At 48.3% G+C, this 21,880-nt stretch overlaps 7 protein-coding genes across 7 annotated transcripts; 4 read left to right on the top strand and 3 right to left on the bottom strand.

Annotated features, from left to right (window-relative positions):
• Positions 1–38: 38 nt before the first annotated feature.
• On the bottom strand, positions 39–692 carry PHYSODRAFT_294293 (hypothetical protein; the record flags this gene model as incomplete). Its single annotated transcript, XM_009517902.1, has 2 exons — positions 39–326; positions 492–692. 2 exons carry the CDS (start codon positions 690–692, stop codon positions 39–41), a joined length of 489 nt encoding a protein of 162 aa, XP_009516197.1.
• Positions 693–3,340: 2,648 nt separating this feature from the next.
• Positions 3,341–3,553, top strand: PHYSODRAFT_468112 (hypothetical protein; the record flags this gene model as incomplete). Its single annotated transcript, XM_009517903.1, has 1 exon — positions 3,341–3,553. A coding segment is annotated over one exon (213 nt), but the record flags the coding sequence as incomplete, so codon positions are not given.
• An 828-nt stretch (positions 3,554–4,381) lies between these two features.
• Positions 4,382–4,615, bottom strand: PHYSODRAFT_466817 (hypothetical protein; the record flags this gene model as incomplete). The annotated part of the gene is made up of 1 exon (XM_009517904.1): positions 4,382–4,615. A coding segment is annotated over one exon (234 nt), but the record flags the coding sequence as incomplete, so codon positions are not given.
• Positions 4,616–7,886: 3,271 nt separating this feature from the next.
• Positions 7,887–13,227, top strand: PHYSODRAFT_469576 (hypothetical protein; the record flags this gene model as incomplete). The annotated part of the gene is made up of 2 exons (XM_009517905.1): positions 7,887–9,022; positions 12,831–13,227. Coding segments are annotated over 2 exons (1,533 nt in total), but the record flags the coding sequence as incomplete, so codon positions are not given.
• A 994-nt stretch (positions 13,228–14,221) lies between these two features.
• On the top strand, positions 14,222–14,461 carry PHYSODRAFT_471381 (hypothetical protein; the record flags this gene model as incomplete). Its single annotated transcript, XM_009517906.1, has 1 exon — positions 14,222–14,461. The coding sequence occupies one exon, from the start codon at positions 14,222–14,224 to the stop codon at positions 14,459–14,461; it is 240 nt and encodes a 79-aa protein (XP_009516201.1).
• A 1,334-nt stretch (positions 14,462–15,795) lies between these two features.
• PHYSODRAFT_419811 (hypothetical protein) lies at positions 15,796–16,682 on the bottom strand (the record flags this gene model as incomplete). The annotated part of the gene is made up of 2 exons (XM_009517907.1): positions 15,796–16,275; positions 16,509–16,682. Coding segments are annotated over 2 exons (654 nt in total), but the record flags the coding sequence as incomplete, so codon positions are not given.
• Positions 16,683–20,797: 4,115 nt separating this feature from the next.
• Positions 20,798–20,962, top strand: PHYSODRAFT_436694 (hypothetical protein; the record flags this gene model as incomplete). The annotated part of the gene is made up of 1 exon (XM_009517908.1): positions 20,798–20,962. A coding segment is annotated over one exon (165 nt), but the record flags the coding sequence as incomplete, so codon positions are not given.
• Positions 20,963–21,880: the final 918 nt, after the last annotated feature.

Here is a 21,880-nt window from a genome sequence, read left to right on the forward strand (position 1 = left end):
GTCGATCCATCCCTACTTCATATGCGTGTCTTGACTCGCTATTTGCTAGCTAATACCGCAATGGCAGAAAAGCCGAAGGTAGCCGCAAAAGCCAGAAGAGCGCCTGCGACGGATCGGCAATGAATCTCGCGCTTGTAAGGACCCTTCACGATGGCTTTGGCAGCGCGCTCGGCGGGTGGGCTATTCTTAAGCGCCTCTACGATACTCGGGTTATCCTGCACCAACGACTCGGACCTTGCAATGATTCCAGGTTGCTTCTTCTCAGCAGCCTTCAGCATATCGACCAGGCGTCTCGAACAGTTTCTCCGCGTGTTGGAGAGCGGAAGCTTCTTTACGCATAGCTTTCTTCACACTGCTAGAAGTCTCTGAGAGCTGCTAGCTTTGGGTGGGGCTTTTCTTGAGCAAACCTTCTTTCAGACTGGAGAACAGCGAGCCTCTCTCTTCACGCGTGGAATCATCAGAACATTATTGGGTCTCAAGAAGCCACTCACCCTCTCACGAGCGTCAGCAGACGTTCTGCTGGGTTTGGTCTCCAGATCTCTTACACCGCCGCCACGGGCGAAGGATATGCATACAGCGAGAAGAGCTGCAATCGCGAACACAAAGCGAGCTAACTGCAGGAGTATCTGCGCGGCGAAATTCGGAGTGAGACCAGCATTTGGTTCCCGCAACAAAATGTTTGCAATTGGCATCGCGGCAATCGAGATGATCAACAACCATGGTATCATGTCATAAAGTTGGATAATCAAGTATCCTGTGCATCGGATTAACCGGTTCTTTCGATTCAAGTAGTGTATTGTATTCGTCGCAAAACTGCAAACAATCGTGGCTCAAGTGAACGCAAAAATAACAAGGTTGTTATGTATGAAGCTGCGGATTAAATTGCGAGATCGGACAACTACGATCGAGTTGGTTTACTGTGTCCGCGAGTCAGTGATCGCACCAGCCATTTACGCCGATTTTTGCTTAGGTTTTGCGATAACGTCTTCGACTACTTGCTTCAGGGCAGGCTGCTTCGAGAAACCGAAAAACGTGCTCGCATATCGGGTGTTGCCACGTTCAGCAGCAAGATATGCTTAAAGCACAATGGTTTAGGCGGGACAAGAGCAGTCGAGCCGCTGGGGCCGAAGCTGGCCTGAATCTCACTTGAATAGCGAGTGGCGCAGACGATGAGAACGCCAGTCACGGAGCCGACTCGATATTTCAGTGTGTCGAGTTCTTCGAACATCATCTCAAACTTGACACACTCCTCGAAGCGACAGTATGAGCAGCGATCGACAACGGAATAGGTGGTACGGGAAGCTTTCGTACGGAGATCGGCGCTCTCTCGGAGTGCAGCATCGCGGTCCTGATGAGCTTGATCGACGTCTCTCACGGAAGCGGTGGCTTGGTCTCTCGCGGTATCCCGGGCGGTACGCATCAAATCCAGCATCTCATTCACTCGGCGGAGGGTAGCTTGCAGTCGATCCTGGTCGGGCGTGGGTCCGGTGGGAGGCGTCGGGGTCGGAACGGCCGGAGTGGCCGCGGCCGCAACGTGACCTCGCTGGGCCACGGTCGCTTCGGCCACCTGAACGGCAGTTTGGGCCCGATCGAGGCTGCCGCGCGTAAGGTCTAGTTCGTGGTTCACCTCGTCTAGCTCGCGCTCTTGCCCAGAAACCTGCGATCGGAGATCCGAAATGTCCGCCGCGGCGAGATCGAGCTGGCGGTCCAGTCGATCACGATGGGCGCTACCAGTCGCGAGATTGGCCTGAGCGCGCGTCAGCCGGCGATCTAGATTCTGGATCTCGGCGGCTTGCAGGGCTATCGGATCCCGGTGGCCTTGGATCAGCTGCGGACCTTCACCCTGGGCACTCTGTTGAAGGTCGCTGACTTCAGTCTGAAGGTGGCGGATCTCTCCCTCTTGCGCCCAGCGGTGGCGCTCCAAGTCGTGCAGGCTCGCGGTCAGCTCGCGCACGGTGCCGTCCTGGCGGCCTTGGATCAACTCCAGGTCTACCGATCGCAGCGAAGAACCCTCGATCGGAGTGTATACTCGGACGCAGAGCGAAGACTACCGCGCTGCTCCACAAACTATCGCCGCGTTACGCCAAGACACTCGATCTTCACCAAGTGTTGCATCTTCGGAGCCCCGAGAGAGCATATCCAGCCCGCCGACACGGGTACAAAAGGTGACAACAAGTTCAGCCGATCACGGATCGTTGGGGGGGCCCCTCCGTTAGTCGGTGTCTGGGCCCTGGTGGGAAGCTCGATCAGGCCTTAACCCGATTTTGGCCGATCCCGCTACACCACATATGTCTGGTATACTATAAGTATGTTCTTCTTCAATCCCCGCATTATCGCCAGTTCAGACGAGACAACAGTGCCTGCGCTTGTTGTGAGTCATCACTCTTCCATGTCTCCTGCGCTCCAAATTTCATCCAAAATGAGCAGCCTGGGGAGCTTCCGGATCGTGCACATGGCGAGTCGCATCCCCGCCAAAGTGACTGACCGCTTCTGCGAAAATATGATGCCCCTTGAAATACCCTTCCTCGCTGGTTGCAGCACCGAGTTTATCTACAACCTGTAACTCCACTTCCGAGTGCAGTGCTATCTACCCGGGGAGGACATCATCTATCAAGAAGACTACTTTTTGCAAGAGTCAGCAGCCAGCCCCGCTATCACTGCTACCCTTGGGTTTGTACAGAAAGGGTCTGTGAGCACCAGTGTATAGGTTCCAGTCGGGACGGTCAATAGTACAGCAACTGGGCCCAGCTCAACTTGTCCAACTTCGCCAGTTTTACTCATCGACCGCCCAGCTTGCAACTCCGGCCATGGCACCTACTCTGGTTGGGCCAAACCCCAGTGCACTGCTCACTGTAGACACGTCACACTCCCTGGAAAGCAACTTAGTCTCGAATCGAGCGCGCTCCGCCAAAAAGTTGCTCTTTTGCTGCATTATTTCCGCCTCAATGGGGTGCGTTTGCGAGATCGCAATTCCGCTTGTGTTGTACACTTACAGCAGTTTGCCTCATTGCCACGAACCCTCTCCACAATTTCAGGGCGCCTCTAGCCATATAAGGCCTTCACACCCAGTCATACCCGTTGTCGTGTAGGTACTTGACGACATCCAGGTGGCCTTGGTAACGGGTCGCTCGCTGATCGTGGTCAGATCCTTGACGATGTTCAAGTGTATACTCCTCGATGTCGCGTTGATAGCGCGTATAGCCCAGTTCGCTTCGGACTTCTCGTTCAGGTACTTGATGAAAGTCAGGTGTCCGTTGGCCGACACGTCGTCAATGGCATCCGTGGAGCTGTTTGCATAACACCTCTCCTCCTGGTATCCACCAAAACAATGGATTAGGTTTCTGTCGAGAACCTTGATGTCGTCAAGTATTTGGGGGAATACCGTTTTGAATGCGCTTGGGCAGCTATGATCAAGGCCGCACGCGCTGGGCATATATACATTCTGCAGTGGCACCACGAACACGGAAGTATGTGCATTCCGTACGCAGAGGGTCAAGCTGCTTCCTATGTAAAACTTAGCTCTGTGAAGTGGCTGCACGTGAACCGCGCGTAGAGATGCGTCACGCCAGTAATGGACGGCGACTGAAAACGGATACCTGAAGACAGTACATTTTTTGCACGAGAATCGATCGATAGTTTTCGTTTTTGCCTATTTCGAGTTCAGGTTTGGCTATTTTAGTGACTATAGAGAGTCCAAAATTTTGTCACAACCAAGCAGCAATCGGCAGTATTATAGCACCAGATACGGCACTTGTAGTGCCATCACATCTCGGAGGTATCACCATGTACAACTCGGCAACGCTAGGAGTGGTGTCCCTCACCCACCGTCAGCCCCGACCAGTGCCACAATCAACTTGGCATTTTCGGGTAACGTGCCACAAAGCCTCTGCGACGTTGCCGTCCAAGGATCCCACTTGATTCAACTAGCAAGTGTTTTATTGAACGGAAACCTGGCTCAGTTTTGCAACATATTGTACCATCCACCATGCCATAGCGTTTCTCTACGTTGGTCGACAAGAGAATGTCTGCTTGGTTTCGTATGCGTTTTTTTAGCAAACATTAAAACGTTTACCATTATTTACCCTCCAAGGACCAGGGTTGTGTATGGAAACATGTACTTACTGGGAAGGGTGATACATACAAATGTCTAGCTAAGAGGATTTGAGGATAATAGATTTGATGACATTAAGTATGCAGTTATGTGATATATATCCGTACTTATTACATGCCATACTAAAAAAATGTTAACGTCCCAGGGGCCCAGCCGTCGAACGTGATGCCAGATTGGGAGCCTATGTCGGCCGCAATTCGGTCACCCACCTTGGCGCACATGACGCATGTAGAGCACCAGCGTCTTCGGCGAGACGGGCTTCAGCGTGGCTCATGAGCGTGTCATCGGATCGTCCGCCTCACTCAGCGTTTGGTTCCTGGCAATGATCCACTCTATCCACTTGTAGATCTCCATCGTGCGCTGGTCGACGAACCCATGCGCTTCGAGCGTTTGTCCAGGCGCGTGCTGGCTCGCTTCAAGCGGACTCGGTGTAACCGGGGTGCTTGTCACGAGGTGGCTGATCAGGTTCGTGTAGCCTGTACTAGACGCCTGCTTGCGCATCGTTTAGCACGGCTTCCACTATCGTCAGCTTGATAGGCGAGGCGGTATTTGAAATGTGGTTCATATGCTCGCGACACCACATGGTGGTGGGGCTGATGACAACTCGGTCCGGGTCGCGCATGTATGCCTTCTGGGCGCGTTCCACCCAGTCAGAAAGTCCAACCCTGCAATAAAGGCATCGAAAAAAGGCATTGAGACCTTTCACATCACAAGGACAATACCTAGGAACATTTAGCTGCATTTGTATAGTATCCACCTCCTCTATACTTGATCGAAATCAAGCCAAAATGTCGTCATTTTGATTCTATATCAAACAATCCAAAACGGGCCGAGATCCAAGCGACTATTCGAGCTATCATAATGCTAATCCGTGTGGAAGAAGCGAGCACTGAAGTGGCTGTGGGTCTACGTAAAATGAGCTGCGCGTGGTTGTTGCTGGCAGGCCGATTTATTATGGCAAGCTCTGGGACACTATTGCGTACTTCTATGTATGGTACTTATTTTTATTTTCCTTTCTTATCTAGGTCGGGCTTACGAAAGAGTGACATTGAACGTATTAAAATGTTAATTTAACGAGCACCTCGTAACCCCGATATTATCATTTCCGCTTCTTTAATCGATGACAACATGTTGGAGACCTCGTTCAATGCTGCTGCGAAATGATGACAGGATGCCTTGCTGGTGGAACGTGAGGCTGCTGATGGAGAACTATTCTTAAGTCAGTCTCAGGATTGATGCACAGCCGGACATGGGAAAGCTCCGACGTCGTGGGAATGTCAAAGTACTTTCATCGTTCGCTTCTAGAAATACAACATTTTTGCGCTGTTGGCTACTGTCCCGTACAGTTTCATTTGGCAAGCACGCTTAAACCCCTAGTTACCACTCGAACGTTGAAGCTGGGGCGCCCAAGGTGTCGAATGCCTTCGAAGACGTCGAAGACACGGTGCCAACTGACTCTTCCATGCTTGCGCAGAACGATTCATTGCTTAGGGCAATTGGCAAGCGCGAAAATATCGAGTCGGTGCTGCATCTAGATCCGGTGACCTAGATTGAGATAACAACATCTTGTGGACCGTTTTGGGGTAGCACGAAGCTCATTAAAAGTCGCGTGACTCAAATAAATGTTTCACCTTGCCCCCAGCGCGCTTACCGTCTCGACAAAGTTATGGAGGTTCATTGACTACCCCTACTTCTTCTGTTTTTATTTTTTTTGCTCACCTGATGTACCTGTCGACCGGCTGGATTAGCCTTTTCGAGGCTCCGAAAATGCCGGTCATGGTGAAGCTTAAGTGTCTTGGAATGACGCGGGAGGAGATAGTGGATCAACCCGGGAATCGGCGATCTGCTGATCTCCCTTAAATGGCGTCCACACACGCCGCCACGATGTACAAGATAGTAGAAGTTGAAAACGACGTAGTCGTTAGCAAACCGAACCGAGATCTAGCAGATATGCGCACATCGGTCAAGTATACGGCCGTCGTTGTAAAAGCACGACTGCGAATTATATACAAACAGATCGAGATTGCTAGACTAAGCTAACCGTAGACGGTATTTTCATTCTTGTGCAGTCTCCCCAACTATGCCATCGATGCAAATGTTTGCAAGTAATATGCACAAGCTGAAGTGCTTCATCAAACATTTTACGTTGCAAATTGCTCTTATGCGACCGCATCAAACAGCATATTGCTTAGAACCATTTAATTTTTACGAGATAATCGCGTTTGAAGTTGACCAATTTATTTTCGTACCTAACCAGAGATTCAAAATTGGAATGTAAAAATCACACGTAAAAAGTAAAAACACTTTAATTCAATTGGTTTTAGCCCAAGCTTCCCGAAAATGTGCAGCACGAACATATTGGAACGCTATTGGGGTTTCACGCACCCATATAAATCCTATAAATATTGGGATTTCTGTAGGAAATGGATAAAATTTACAGACTAATGTCACTCCTTAAGTTCTCAGGAAAGTGCAAACTTTCTCATATTATGGGTAGGTTTTCCAGGCAATCACGTTGAGTTGAACAAAACGCGGGATATTAGCTGGATGTGGTATCCCGATTCTGCTAGATGGTCGGAACTAGATTAAGGTATGGGTAAGGGCTATAGCGCTTTCGTAACAGCGCGCTGTTTCTCGTTCTTGTTGTATTCATTCCGGTAAATAACATTGTCTTGCTGGGCAATCATGTTCATACGCGCCACGCCTTTAGCCATTACATCAAGCCAGCATATCAGCTACGTCATTTACGCACGTTTACATTTTTCTCACTTATAGGTGCAATACTGTTTTTAACAACTCAAATCTGAACAGCACGACTGACATGCTCTGTGGTCGGACCGGCTACGAAAATACCACCAAGGGTGGTGTAAGTGTCGAAACTGTACGCACCGCCCCAGTTATTTTCAGAACCTAAGCCCCCATCACGCTAATAGAATACCACTTAGGGCGCATGCAAAGAAGACATCTTCTTTTCATGTGTGCGTTTGGGCTGCGGACAGATATAAAGATCCGAAATTCCTAAACCACCCTTAGGCCTCGATGGAGCGTTAGCCATTCCTGCAAAGTCCCCACAACCACGAAAACTCTAAACCCTACATCTCTGACTTGGATGCAAAAAAGCCGAAGCGGAAGCAGTGGCGTTCGTAGCCGTATGATCATCAAGTGGTTTGAAAATTGAGCATCTTCGTTTTTCCACCCTTTATCATGTGCATATGTTTGCTTCTTTTTGCGATTGCCACAGCCGCCCCCTGCACCACGACCACCGACTTCCATATCAACTATGTTCACGCTGAGCTTATTGGCCATCCCATCCCGATTTCCAGCCACTACTGCATAGCCCACGAGGACACCTCAAAATCAAACAAGAAATAGAGACAATCAAACAAATCGTAAAGCAATCACAGTAATGGTCCGACGAACGCAAAAACAGCAGGCTTAACACACATACTGTAACGACGAGACAATGGCACTCCTCTCATTTCAGTTAAAATAACCCAAACTTATTTAGAAGGTAAATGCGTGTGGTGGTGCGTGCCATTCATATTTTACTCAAGAGCGGAGATGGAGAAGCAAGCGCAGCAGCATGCGTATAACTGGACTCAAGTGGCAGCGGGTCTGAGCGAAGAAGGGCTGGACGAGTGGTTAGATAGCTGCAAGGCACACTTCACGAATACATGCAACGTTGTCAGGTGCCAGATGTGTGAATTAAATCTAGAGTCGCACTAGTATGAATACCGGATTATACAATGCCAGTCGGAACTTTTCCGAGTAGAAATGTTCATGGCGAGCCAAAGTATTGACGTGTCAGGTGACGACTAAGAGCGACGTCTTTATCAGCGGGAAGCATCATACCACCTCCGAGTCGCCAAAAAGGCCCAAGCTGACGCGCAGTATGAAGCGCTTCGCGTCTCAACTGTTGGGAAATCGGGCTAAGCCCAAGCGGGTTCGACATGACATTCGTGACAAATTTGAGCCTGAAAAAGGTGCAGCGCCGAAGCTGAGCCAAGTTCAGCATTTTATAGGGCACCTCAAGCGGCCTCGCCTGAAAGAGAGTGATTTTGTGGAAGACATTGAGATTCTGGCTACTGGACTGAAGTGTCACGACGAAATTGGCGGTATCGACCCGTTCATTTTTGGCTACAAAGTTGAAGGTGGAAAATCGAGTTTTGGATACGGTACGGACGAGCCCCCGCTTGTTGTTGGTGTGTCAACACCGTTTATGCTGAAGACACTGAGCTATGCGAACGAGCACATTTTTCACATCGATGCTACGTACAAGCTGAACCAGTCTGGATATCCAACTATTGTACTGCGGGTTTCGGATCGGGCTCGCAGTTTTCACTCTGTTGCGATTTTTATCACCTCACAAGTTACTGGACCCATTATCCATAATGTTTTGGTGGAGATCTTTGATATGTACCGCGTTTTGACTGGAGAACTGCCCGAGATCCGGTTCTGCGTGGCCGATGCCGACAAAGCACAGTACAATGCTGTTCAGTCTGCCGTTGCTCTGAAGACCCGCAATCCCGAAAACTTGGTATTCCTCATGTGTTTCTTTCATGTTGTAAAAAACGTGGGAGAGCATGTCTCGAAACTATTCGGCAAGTCGATTTCCCAGGTGTACCGGTACCTGTATTTGATGCATTTCGCGCGGTCTGAAGATGAATTTGAAAGTTTTTCAAAGAAGGCTTTGAGTGTTTGGGGTGATGACCCTGTACTCGCTAAGTTTGCGAAGTATGTCAAGAAGCAGTGGCTGAATTCGGTTTTTGCAAATTGGGGCGTGTTCTGGACTCCGCCTGGTTACGCTACGACCTACAACCCAGTTGAGACTTTTAACAGGTCGATAAAGCAGGTCTATACCTTCTTTAGCTCGACTAAGCTTGTCGGACTTATGGATCGGCTCCAGATGATGTGTCGTCATTGGTCGCGTGATGAAAGCCCTTTTGGCTTACAAGCTACCCCTAATCGAACAATACTCGACCGCTATCAAATTTCTGGAGAACCACAACTGTCTGTGGACAGTGCGACCTCAACGCACCAGCATCATGTTTCTCATGGAAGGCTTCGGACAATATCATGAAGTTCTGTCAGCGAGAAGACCCTACACATACTGTCGACGAAAGCGCTACCTGGAAGAAGTTGTGCCCGGCGTTGAAAACGAAAAACAAGAATCTGATGGAGATCGAAGATCAGCCGGTTGACGGCTGGAAGTTCGACCTGGAAACAAAGGTTTGCCCTTGCCGATCGTGGAATAAATATGGAGCTTGTGTGCACTCAGTTACCTGTTTGCGGCTAGCCAAACTTCCTATCCCTGGGGTGCCGGAGCCGAAGCGAGTGTTTTTTCAACAGAAGGAAGCGTGTTGGTGGAAGACCCGCCACAGTAGGACCCGCGTTGTCGCTGGAGTAGCTTCCTAGAAAAGGTCCTGATTTCATGAATATTTAGTTACATTTTGGTTTTGCACCCCTGATTGCATGTTGATGTCTCCTGCATCTCTGATCCGTGAAAAGCAAACTGTTCTAGAGGTACTATAGATTGTATAGTACCGCAGCTTTAACTTGTTGATATTGAAGGGGTTCCGCATTGCTCTAATTGTACCCCAACATTACTTCAACGTCATGACCTTAAGTTGAAGATTTGCAAAGTTGGAACTTTACCTTTTTCAATTTGCACCCCTATGTCCACGATTGTGTTGGTTCTATCTGAATCGCGAATAGTCTTGATAACACTTTGTCCCCCCCCCCCACCGTGATAGGAAGGTTAATCTAGAAACATTGGTTTTGTTACCTTTGATCAAATGAAGACTTTTTGCAAGAAATCTTGACTTTGAATTTGTACCCCAGCTCAAACGGTGATTATGGATTAAGAGCTATACGATGTTCTTAGTTTGTTGTTGCGCCCCGAAGATAAGTTATAAGCCAAAGCGCAGTATACGAGACTGTAAATCTGTAAATCTTCTTTCTCGATATGAATAGTTAATCGCTGGCTGTTTATCTCAATCAAAGATTAGATGTTGACGAAATTCAGACTGAAAGGCAGTCATACGTTTAAATACCCGATCCACTCTATACAATACGCAGATACAAGGAAGACCACAACGATAAAGCGCCACCGATAGCTGAACCATCTCGTTACGCACCAGGGGTACAAATTGAAATGCCCATTGTGACACTGAGTTTTGATTTGGCTACAAGAATACATCAGCTGTTGGTTTTTCAATTGTGAGTATTATCAAACGTAATTGATGTCTAAAGACCTATATGCCTCAACGCACCAGCATCATGTTTCTCATGGAAGGCTTCGGACAATATCATGAAGTTCTGTCAGCGAGAAGACCCTACACATACTGTCGACGAAAGCGCTACCTGGAAGAAGTTGTGCCCGGCGTTGAAAACGAAAAACAAGAATCTGATGGAGATCGAAGATCAGCCGGTTGACGGCTGGAAGTTCGACCTGGAAACAAAGGTTTGCCCTTGCCGATCGTGGAATAAATATGGAGCTTGTGTGCACTCAGTTACCTGTTTGCGGCTAGCCAAACTTCCTATCCCTGGGGTGCCGGAGCCGAAGCGAGTGTTTTTTCAACAGAAGGAAGCGTGTTGGTGGAAGACCCGCCACAGTAGGACCCGCGTTGTCGCTGGAGTAGCTTCCTAGAAAAGGTCCTGATTTCATGAATATTTAGTTACATTTTGGTTTTGCACCCCTGATTGCATGTTGATGTCTCCTGCATCTCTGATCCGTGAAAAGCAAACTGTTCTAGAGGTACTATAGATTGTATAGTACCGCAGCTTTAACTTGTTGATATTGAAGGGGTTCCGCATTGCTCTAATTGTACCCCAACATTACTTCAACGTCATGACCTTAAGTTGAAGATTTGCAAAGTTAGAACTTTACCTTTTTCAATTTGCACCCCTATGTCCACGATTGTGTTGGTTCTATCTGAATCGCGAATAGTCTTGATAACACTTTGTCCCCCCCCCCCACCGTGATAGGAAGGTTAATCTAGAAACATTGGTTTTGTTACCTTTGATCAAATGAAGACTTTTTGCAAGAAATCTTGACTTTGAATTTGTACCCCAGCTCAAACGGTGATTGTGGATTAAGAGCTATACGATGTTCTTAGTTTGTTGTTGCGCCCCGAAGATAAGTTATAAGCCAAAGCGCAGTATACGAGACTGTAAATCTGTAAATCTTCTTTCTCGATATGAATAGTTAATCGCTGGCTGTTTATCTCAATCAAAGATTAGATGTTGACGAAATTCAGACTGAAAGGCAGTCATACGTTTAAATACCCGATCCACTCTATACAATACGCAGATACAAGGAAGACCACAACGATAAAGCGCCACCGATAGCTGAACCATCTCGTTACGCACCAGGGGTACAAATTGAAATGCCCATTGTGACACTGAGTTTTGATTTGGCTACAAGAATACATCAGCTGTTGGTTTTTCAATTGTGAGTATTATCAAACGTAATTGATGTCTAAAGACCTATATGCCTCAACGCACCAGCATCATGTTTCTCATGGAAGGCTTCGGACAATATCATGAAGTTCTGTCAGCGAGAAGACCCTACACATACTGTCGACGAAAGCGCTACCTGGAAGAAGTTGTGCCCGGCGTTGAAAACGAAAAACAAGAATCTGATGGAGATCGAAGATCAGCCGGTTGACGGCTGGAAGTTCGACCTGGAAACAAAGGTTTGCCCTTGCCGATCGTGGAATAAATATGGAGCTTGTGTGCACTCAGTTACCTGTTTGCGGCTAGCCAAACTTCCTATCCCTGGGGTGCCGGAGCCGAAGCGAGTGTTTTTTCAACAGAAGGAAGCGTGTTGGTGGAAGACCCGCCACAGTAGGACCCGCGTTGTCGCTGGAGTAGCTTCCTAGAAAAGGTCCTGATTTCATGAATATTTAGTTACATTTTGGTTTTGCACCCCTGATTGCATGTTGATGTCTCATGCATCTCTGATCCGTGAAAAGCAAACTGTTCTAGAGGTACTATAGATTGTATAGTACCGCAGCTTTAACTTGTTGATATTGAAGGGGTTCCGCATTGCTCTAATTGTACCCCAACATTACTTCAACGTCATGACCTTAAGTTGAAGATTTGCAAAGTTGGAACTTTACCTTTTTCAATTTGCACCCCTATGTCCACGATTGTGTTGGTTCTATCTGAATCGCGAATAGTCTTGATAACACTTTGTCCCCCCCCCACCCGTGATAGGAAGGTTAATCTAGAAACATTGGTTTTGTTACCTTTGATCAAATGAAGACTTTTTGCAAGAAATCTTGACTTTGAATTTGTACCCCAGCTCAAACGGTGATTATGGATTAAGAGCTATACGATGTTCTTAGTTTGTTGTTGCGCCCCGAAGATAAGTTATAAGCCAAAGCGCAGTATACGAGACTGTAAATCTGTAAATCTTCTTTCTCGATATGAATAGTTAATCGCTGGCTGTTTATCTCAATCAAAGATTAGATGTTGACGAAATTCAGACTGAAAGGCAGTCATACGTTTAAATACCCGATCCACTCTATACAATACGCAGATACAAGGAAGACCACAACGATAAAGCGCCACCGATAGCTGAACCATCTCGTTACGCACCAGGGGTACAAATTGAAATGCCCATTGTGACACTGAGTTTTGATTTGGCTACAAGAATACATCAGCTGTTGGATTTTCAATTGTGAGTATTATCAAACGTAATTGATGTCTAAAGACCTATATGCCTCAACGCACCAGCATCATGTTTCTCATGGAAGGCTTCGGACAATATCATGAAGTTCTGTCAGCGAGAAGACCCTACACATACTGTCGACGAAAGCGCTACCTGGAAGAAGTTGTGCCCGGCGTTGAAAACGAAAAACAAGAATCTGATGGAGATCGAAGATCAGCCGGTTGACGGCTGGAAGTTCGACCTGGAAACAAAGGTTTGCCCTTGCCGATCGTGGAATAAATATGGAGCTTGTGTGCACTCAGTTACCTGTTTGCGGCTAGCCAAACTTCCTATCCCTGGGGTGCCGGAGCCGAAGCGAGTGTTTTTTCAACAGAAGGAAGCGTGTTGGTGGAAGACCCGCCACAGTAGGACCCGCGTTGTCGCTGGAGTAGCTTCCTAGAAAAGGTCCTGATTTCATGAATATTTAGTTACATTTTGGTTTTGCACCCCTGATTGCATGTTGATGTCTCCTGCATCTCTGATCCGTGAAAAGCAAACTGTTCTAGAGGTACTATAGATTGTATAGTACCGCAGCTTTAACTTGTTGATATTGAAGGGGTTCCGCATTGCTCTAATTGTACCCCAACATTACTTCAACGTCATGACCTTAAGTTGAAGATTTGCAAAGTTGGAACTTTACCTTTTTCAATTTGCACCCCTATGTCCACGATTGTGTTGGTTCTATCTGAATCGCGAATAGTCTTGATAACACTTTGTCCCCCCCCCCACCCGTGATAGGAAGGTTAATCTAGAAACATTGGTTTTGTTACCTTTGATCAAATGAAGACTTTTTGCAAGAAATCTTGACTTTGAATTTGTACCCCAGCTCAAACGGTGATTATGGATTAAGAGCTATACGATGTTCTTAGTTTGTTGTTGCGCCCCGAAGATAAGTTATAAGCCAAAGCGCAGTATACGAGACTGTAAATCTGTAAATCTTCTTTCTCGATATGAATAGTTAATCGCTGGCTGTTTATCTCAATCAAAGATTAGATGTTGACGAAATTCAGACTGAAAGGCAGTCATACGTTTAAATACCCGATCCACTCTATACAATACGCAGATACAAGGAAGACCACAACGATAAAGCGCCACCGATAGCTGAACCATCTCGTTACGCACCAGGGGTACAAATTGAAATGCCCATTGTGACACTGAGTTTTGATTTGGCTACAAGAATACATCAGCTGTTGGATTTTCAATTGTGAGTATTATCAAACGTAATTGATGTCTAAAGACCTATATGCCTCAACGCACCAGCATCATGTTTCTCATGGAAGGCTTCGGACAATATCATGAAGTTCTGTCAGCGAGAAGACCCTACACATACTGTCGACGAAAGCGCTACCTGGAAGAAGTTGTGCCCGGCGTTGAAAACGAAAAACAAGAATCTGATGGAGATCGAAGATCAGCCGGTTGACGGCTGGAAGTTCGACCTGGAAACAAAGGTTTGCCCTTGCCGATCGTGGAATAAATATGGAGCTTGTGTGCACTCAGTTACCTGTTTGCGGCTAGCCAAACTTCCTATCCCTGGGGTGCCGGAGCCGAAGCGAGTGTTTTTTCAACAGAAGGAAGCGTGTTGGTGGAAGACCCGCCACAGTAGGACCCGCGTTGTCGCTGGAGTAGCTTCCTAGAAAAGGTCCTGATTTCATGAATATTTAGTTACATTTTGGTTTTGCACCCCTGATTGCATGTTGATGTCTCCTGCATCTCTGATCCGTGAAAAGCAAACTGTTCTAGAGGTACTATAGATTGTATAGTACCGCAGCTTTAACTTGTTGATATTGAAGGGGTTCCACATTGCTCTAATTGTACCCCAACATTACTTCAACGTCATGACCTTAAGTTGAAGATTTGCAAAGTTGGAACTTTACCTTTTTCAATTTGCACCCCTATGTCCACGATTGTGTTGGTTCTATCTGAATCGCGAATAGTCTTGATAACACTTTGTCCCCCCCCCCCACCCGTGATAGGAAGGTTAATCTAGAAACATTGGTTTTGTTACCTTTGATCAAATGAAGACTTTTTGCAAGAAATCTTGACTTTGAATTTGTACCCCAGCTCAAACGGTGATTGTGGATTAAGAGCTATACGATGTTCTTAGTTTGTTGTTGCGCCCCGAAGATAAGTTATAAGCCAAAGCGCAGTATACGAGACTGTAAATCTGTAAATCTTCTTTCTCGATATGAATAGTTAATCGCTGGCTGTTTATCTCAATCAAAGATTAGATGTTGACGAAATTCAGACTGAAAGGCAGTCATACGTTTAAATACCCGATCCACTCTATACAATACGCAGATTCAAGGAAGACCACAACGATAAAGCGCCACCGATAGCTGAACCATCTCGTTACGCACCAGGGGTACAAATTGAAATGCCCATTGTGACACTGAGTTTTGATTTGGCTACAAGAATACATCAGCTGTTGGTTTTTCAATTGTGAGTATTATCAAACGTAATTGATGTCTAAAGACCTATATGGTCATGTAAAAGTAGCATGCATTAAGGTTAATGATGCACGTAGGGTGCAAGTAAAGTGCTATAATTGTCAACGGTGTTGAAATCGCGAGAAAACTAGGTTTCCCAATGGCAGTTAGATTCCAATTAGACGGTACGTTATGTCATGTTCATGGTAACGCCAACGTGTATCAGCATAGTTTTGATCTATAGCGTAAATCAACTCCCAGGGTGCATTTCTAGCAAACTATTTCTTGTCCATACAAATCTACTATTGTATCTTACCATAGCTTCAACTGAAAATGCAGCGTACTTCAACATACATACTCTTGTACAAATATCATAATACCACGATAGAAAGCTATTATATTAAACAACATATCTAGTATTTGTACTACTTTTTAGCAGCCCTGGCAGCGGCTAAGATAGCCGTTCGCTTCCTTTTCTTTGAGTACCGAGTGTATGCACTAGCGCTGCGGACAACAAAGAGAGGGTCCACGCTTCGCCGTTGAAGAAATCGCTGCTTCTCCTCCTCAAAATTCTCCTCACTCCATCCGCGTCCCTCCATATGCGTAAAAGCCGATAGAACTCTTAACCACGCCACTCTCGAGCCCTTGGAAACCCCAATTGTCGATCCCGATACGTACCGTAATGCAGCCCCGTGATCTTCAGCTTTCAATACGATGTTTCCGCCGATAATTCCCCACTTATCATCATCTTTCGTATAGCCTTTCTTGTAGCCCAATAACACCGCATGATACACTTGGTTAGTAGCGTAAACCACATCTCCAGGACGTTGGCCGATCACACAAGTGTGTGGGTCCTCCAGCATCTTGTTATAGGAATCTGCCGTTTTTTTTGCGCGTAGATTCCGCGCATGTTTGGGGACCCGAAAAAACACCAAGATTTTAAATGTCTGCTCCAGACATGGAGGCATGAACGCCACCGTGCGCCCGCGATCCACGTGCATGGCGCTTTCGCGACTGCCCACCTGACCCCAAATTTCGAGGGGCTAGAAATAGGCTTGGTTGGGCTCAAAGAAAAAGCGAGTCGAAAGCCAGACAACCGAAGCGTACACTGATCAACCGGGCCTGAGCCAAACTCGTCTATATTAGCCTGAGCAGTGTCACGAATGTAGTCGATGACACGCTCATTCCTAGAGAGTCTTAGCTCCTGCCTTATATGCTCAGTCGTAGAGGGCAACGCCTCGTCTTGGTAACTCACGACGTCGTTACTTGCACCGCAGAAAACAAGTAGGGCAACGTCCGGCTTCGCCACCGCGGCCAAGGAAAACGGGCCCTGCCTATACAGGTCTTGCGACCTTTTCAGCTTTGCCAGTAGCTTCTTCATGTTAACCTTGCGACCACAAAAATCGCCCTCTGTAACGAGACGTACCAATTTAGTGAAATGGTCCATTACGTTACAAGCCTACCTACACTAATGCAGGGTAGAGGGACGAGCTGATGTGACGGACTGGCAACAGCTAGGGCACGAACACCCGTGGCAGCAGCAGTTACTGCCCGGGTGCCAGCAACAGTGATAGCAACTGCTCGGGGCTTGGGCGACTGCATGGGCAAGAACTCGGCCGACAGCGACAGCTTGGGCCTGATCTCGAGCGCACAAACGACAGGGACAGCTCGAGCGACAGCGGCAGCTTGGGTACGGGAGACAGCAGCACCAAGGACGAGAGCTCGAGCGCGGGCGACAACGGCAACTCGGGCACGGGAGACAGCGGCTGCTTGGGCGCGGATGAGAGCGCGGACAACAGCACGGGCGGAACGGAGACACCCTGGGCGAGGTAAGTCTGAAAGTGAATGAACACCAATCAATTAACTGTTAGTATGATTGTGTGACACACTGTGTGATAATCACAGATCGAGTGTGGTTTTCGCATTACCTCATAGCCCACTGGGACATTTCGCGATGTCTATACGTTCTCTGCAAAATAAGCGTTCCTCGTTTTGCAGCACATCCGTTGCGCCCCTGTGCTTCTGTGCGTAGTGACAATCCCCCCCCCCGGGGGGGGGGGACCTTACCCATGCACGTGGAGGCAAAGCGGCCCTTCCGGATGAAATTGACATGTTTCTGTACCAGTTGATTGTGGAGCGATCGCCTATCGCACGCCACTTCTGTAGGAAATCAAGAAGCCTCTATCTCTGTCTCATTTGAAATAATTCGGATTCCAGAGTTCACTATCGTTTATGAGCGAACAATAATAACGTCCTGTAGGACACCTTCATTAACAATAGATACAAACTTTTTCTACTTTACCAACGCCAACACAACCGGCAGTTGTGGTCACGTGCCTCTCAGAATTCTTAATTATCGATATAGCTACAATGGGGAAAACTGACCAAAGCAGTGCACAGCGGTGATGCCGACCAGCAATGCGTAGATCCGTTTTCTTATGTGGTAGAACGGGTCTGAGCAGCGCAATAATACTAACACAAATGGGGGGAATGATCGCGTGGCTCCCTACGTCCATGTCCAGCGCTGTCGCCAACGCTACAGACGCAGCGGTACTGGTGGACACATTATTCCCTCATTGTGTCAAATGTTTAACATATGAAGATTCAAACCCCATGGCTTGTTTGCACCAACTCACGGTGCACAGATATAACCACGGTGGCGCAGCGCTTCGAACGAGCCACTCCACGCACACCACTACCGTATCAAGTCCTGTGCCAATTCCGCGCTTGACCCTGACACTCTATTACGAGCGAAGTCACTACATTTGTTCGTACATCATTTACGGTATTGCAAGAAGCCGTTCACTTTAGATGTAGAATCGCAATTCATCTAGCCAAAGATGGATCCCACAAGTTGCATATCTCTCCATATTCAATGATCGTTTTATGGGCGGATATCAAGTATCACTGGAGAACCTAAATGGTTTGGGGGCTTAACGTATTTTTACGTATCAACGGGCGTTGTATGTAACTATGGCAATAGCTGTGCGCCCTGAGTAGGCGTCAACAAGCCATAATGGCAATAGCTTTGGTCTGTGTGCGTCCCGGCGACTGGGGTCTTGTGTCCATCTGTTTGAGCGCCCTAGTGCCGCTGTTGAGTATTGGTCAGCGCCTGAAAAACGTGGCCAATATTTAAGAACGGCGACCAAACTGGTTATCTACACTGTCTGATTCTAGCGATCAAACCCAGAAGATTCTTTTGTGCTGACTGAAATGGATTTACAGACAGCGTACCGATAGGTTGGTAACGCAATAAACTCGTTCGGTTGGTGCTTGCTATCCGATAATGCCAATCAGTACCCCAAGCACATCATTGAGCAACGTTGCGCGATTGGGGCCAACCTAGTTATGCCGCTCAAAATCATAAGGCCAGTAACAATACTGGCTAAATCGGCATTAGCAGCAGGATCGCTTCGTATGAGGCACCTGGTTCGCGCATGCAATTGTAACATGCATGCGAGACAACATATCGTTTGACAGTACTTTGTTCCACTCTCTTGATAATTCGATTGATTTTTGATGCTGGGCGATACCGTCTCTTTTTGATAAGCTAGCCGCTTGAACAAGTATGGCTGCGTACCAATTATATGTTGGCCAGTATCCCCATGTTGAAGCATAACCGAATAAACATGCTTAACAGTTCACCTTCGCAATCACACTTGAAAAAGTATTAACGCGGATATGGCACCGGTGCAGTGCGTTTGGACGAATGCAACCACCACAGCAGCTTTAGAAATGCGACGGATGTTGGTACATGAGCGAATTCTACTGTAACGTTTTTGTTAACAGCTGAACGGCATTCATCCAATGGCCTTTGTAAGTCGAAGACAGTGAAGTATTTTTTCCTTCTCGAATTTGGGGTAAAAATAAACCCAGATAAAGCGGCGCATCCTTGTCCCAAGTCGGCGCTGTAATAGCAAGAACGAGACTACACCAGCCGTTACAACACCTGCTCCTCACGAAATAAACGAACTTATCTACAACCGTGGTCACTACACAAACCATAACCAGCCACAACACTCTAAATTAACTCCACCGCCACTTTATACCAAAACAATTCTGCAAATATCAATTGCACCTGGACGTAGCCTAAACGCACCGTGAGCTTCCACCTTAATACTCCAAACACAAAATGTGTAATAGCCGTCCATCTCGTTGTCCAGTTGTATTACATAGTATCACTAAGAAGGTGATCTCGCCGCCCAGCAGGGGCACAGGTGGCCCCTCTAACGTACGCGCTGGCGTGCGTCAAACAGGAGACGGATGCGGTCCAGCATCACTTGCTGCGGCTCGATACGTAGGTGAGCGACTAGGCCAAGACGGTGCAGGAGTTGCGCCTGGACCTGGTCAAGCACACTCCCGACCTGGAGGAGGTCAAGATCCGTAGAACAAAGGAGGCCACGTCGGCCAAGCGGGGGTGCAGAGCGTGTGACTGGCCAACAAGAACGTGAAGAGTGCGCTGAACAAGGGAAAGGAGGCGCTGAAGGAGCTACAAACCTCCTAGGTGCACGAGGGGGAAGCGCTGCAGAACGAGCTGAGCGCGCAGCACCGTCTGGCGACGCTGTACCAGGCGATAGCGACCGACGCATCCGCTCGCGACACGGAGCTGCTGACGCTGTGCTGCCCAAGTCTCGGATGAGTAAGTAGCCGAGTAGAGAACGTAGAATCCTAGGATTGGCCGTTCACAAATCGTTGCACAGCTGGTTAACCATCCAAACTAATAGAGGGGCCAGATGGCTAGAATCATCCGATTGCTATGAGATCCAAGCATCTCAGCTTCAGAGCTGGAGTTGACAAGAAAACTCATGTTCTCCATGTCTTTGGACACACCAATTCGACCACCATAGGCGAGCAATTAGTCCCAAAATCCCTCGTACTGTTCCTCGTTCCTGTTTGCTTCGATCTGAGGTTGGTGCATGCGGCGGTTGTCCTCTGGAATCAGCTCCATCCAAGACCGTGTTTTGTTCCGCACGCCCGGCTTCGTACATGCGTCAAATTTCGCGATGGGAGCAGTCGCAGTCATGATGATATTGTCCGGCCTATTTGCGAAAGACAGCAAAACATTAGCTTGGACAGCATTTACTGTTAGACAAGTAACTAGATCTTACACACGCCCGCGTGAAGCGCATAGTTTCAGCCAGGCAAAGACATTGGCGCTGCGGTTGCATGGCGAGCCAAATCGTTGTCTGCGATAACATATATCGTACTTAGGTACTTCCAAATAACAAGGTACACCATACTTCAGTGAACGTCCCATCCTGGCAGTTTTTGTGGGGAATGCTATCAATTGCTGGAGCCCTCAGGGCGGGGGTGGGGTGAAGGTGGGGTGGGGTGGGGGGTCAATCCGAAGGATGAGTCTATTTCCAGTAGCGACAAGATCCAAGGAAACCGTCTACATCGTTAGACCTAGATAGCCCCCACCCCCCCCCCCCCCCGAGGACAAGGCGACGCCTCCAGGCACGCCACAGCTCACTCCAGAATTTCCTTAGTGTCGGTGAATCGACAGAAGCACCAAGTCCATCCAACATGTCTTAAGCCAACCCCCAGGTCGGATCGCTCGCGTTCGTGGGCCCACTACAGCATGCTGCCTTTACTCGTTCCCAGTATGTTGAGGTGACGAGGCTGCACGACGACACCGCAACGGTAAACGTCGCCGGCCCGGATCCCCCACGGCTGGCCAGGACAGCCAAAGTCCCGTCAAGCGTCATTGCATCCCGCATGGTCTCGCCCGCGGAAGCTAACTGGTGGACAGTGTCATACGTGTCCCTTCCGATCGCCGTTGTACTCTCCGACGGGCCCGAGATGGGCAACTGGTACTACGGAGTCGTAACTACATACAACATGGAGGACGACGAAGCCTACCTGGTTGTGCGAAATACCGAGAGGTCTTGTCGCGTTAAGATGACAGACCCATCATCTGTCATCAACGTGGAACCCCTCATGTACGCATTGCAACCGGGGGCAGGTATCAGCTCGGTGGGCTTGAACGCGACGGAGATGCTCGCGCTGCTGCAACGCGTCGGGTCTAGCTGCCGCCAAGCGCGCTCAATCGAGCCCGCCGCCGCCGATGACGCACGCTGCCCGGAATTTGCCGCAGAGGGCATGGTGCCTCTCGTTTCCCCCGCCGAAGATGACGGACTAGCTCGGTATGACTCAACGAATGCAGGGCGCTGCACTCGAGGCCACTTTCGGCCTAACACACTTCCAACTGCGGCACGGAAAGTAATCGAAAAACGCTTCCACGGCCTCGCGAGCCAATTCCGGGACCTCTGACGCCATGCCAATACCCCCAGATCATCGGTGGGGACGAGACTACAAGGACAAGTAAGTGTGTCGACTGCGTCGCGCGCGACTCGGAGGTAGACGCAGCAACTTACTATGCCCGGCGGTGCGCCACCCTGGACGCTGTGCGACTCAGCAATCGCGCAACTATTGCAGATCAACACCGCAGTCTTGCAGCAAACCACGGGCTAGAATACATCGGCCCCACCGACGGCGAAGAGGCCACAATCAACAGCGACCACGCCAAGTTGTGGTCAGAGCTAGCGAAACGACTACAAATATCACTTCCTGAATTTGTGCGAATCTATCGTGGCTAGACGAGTGCAGACCCGCGGCCAAACAAGG

This window comes from Phytophthora sojae (assembly GCF_000149755.1).
Source record: "Phytophthora sojae unplaced genomic scaffold PHYSOscaffold_1, whole genome shotgun sequence".
Classification (NCBI taxonomy): Eukaryota; Oomycota; class Peronosporomycetes; order Peronosporales; family Peronosporaceae; genus Phytophthora; species Phytophthora sojae.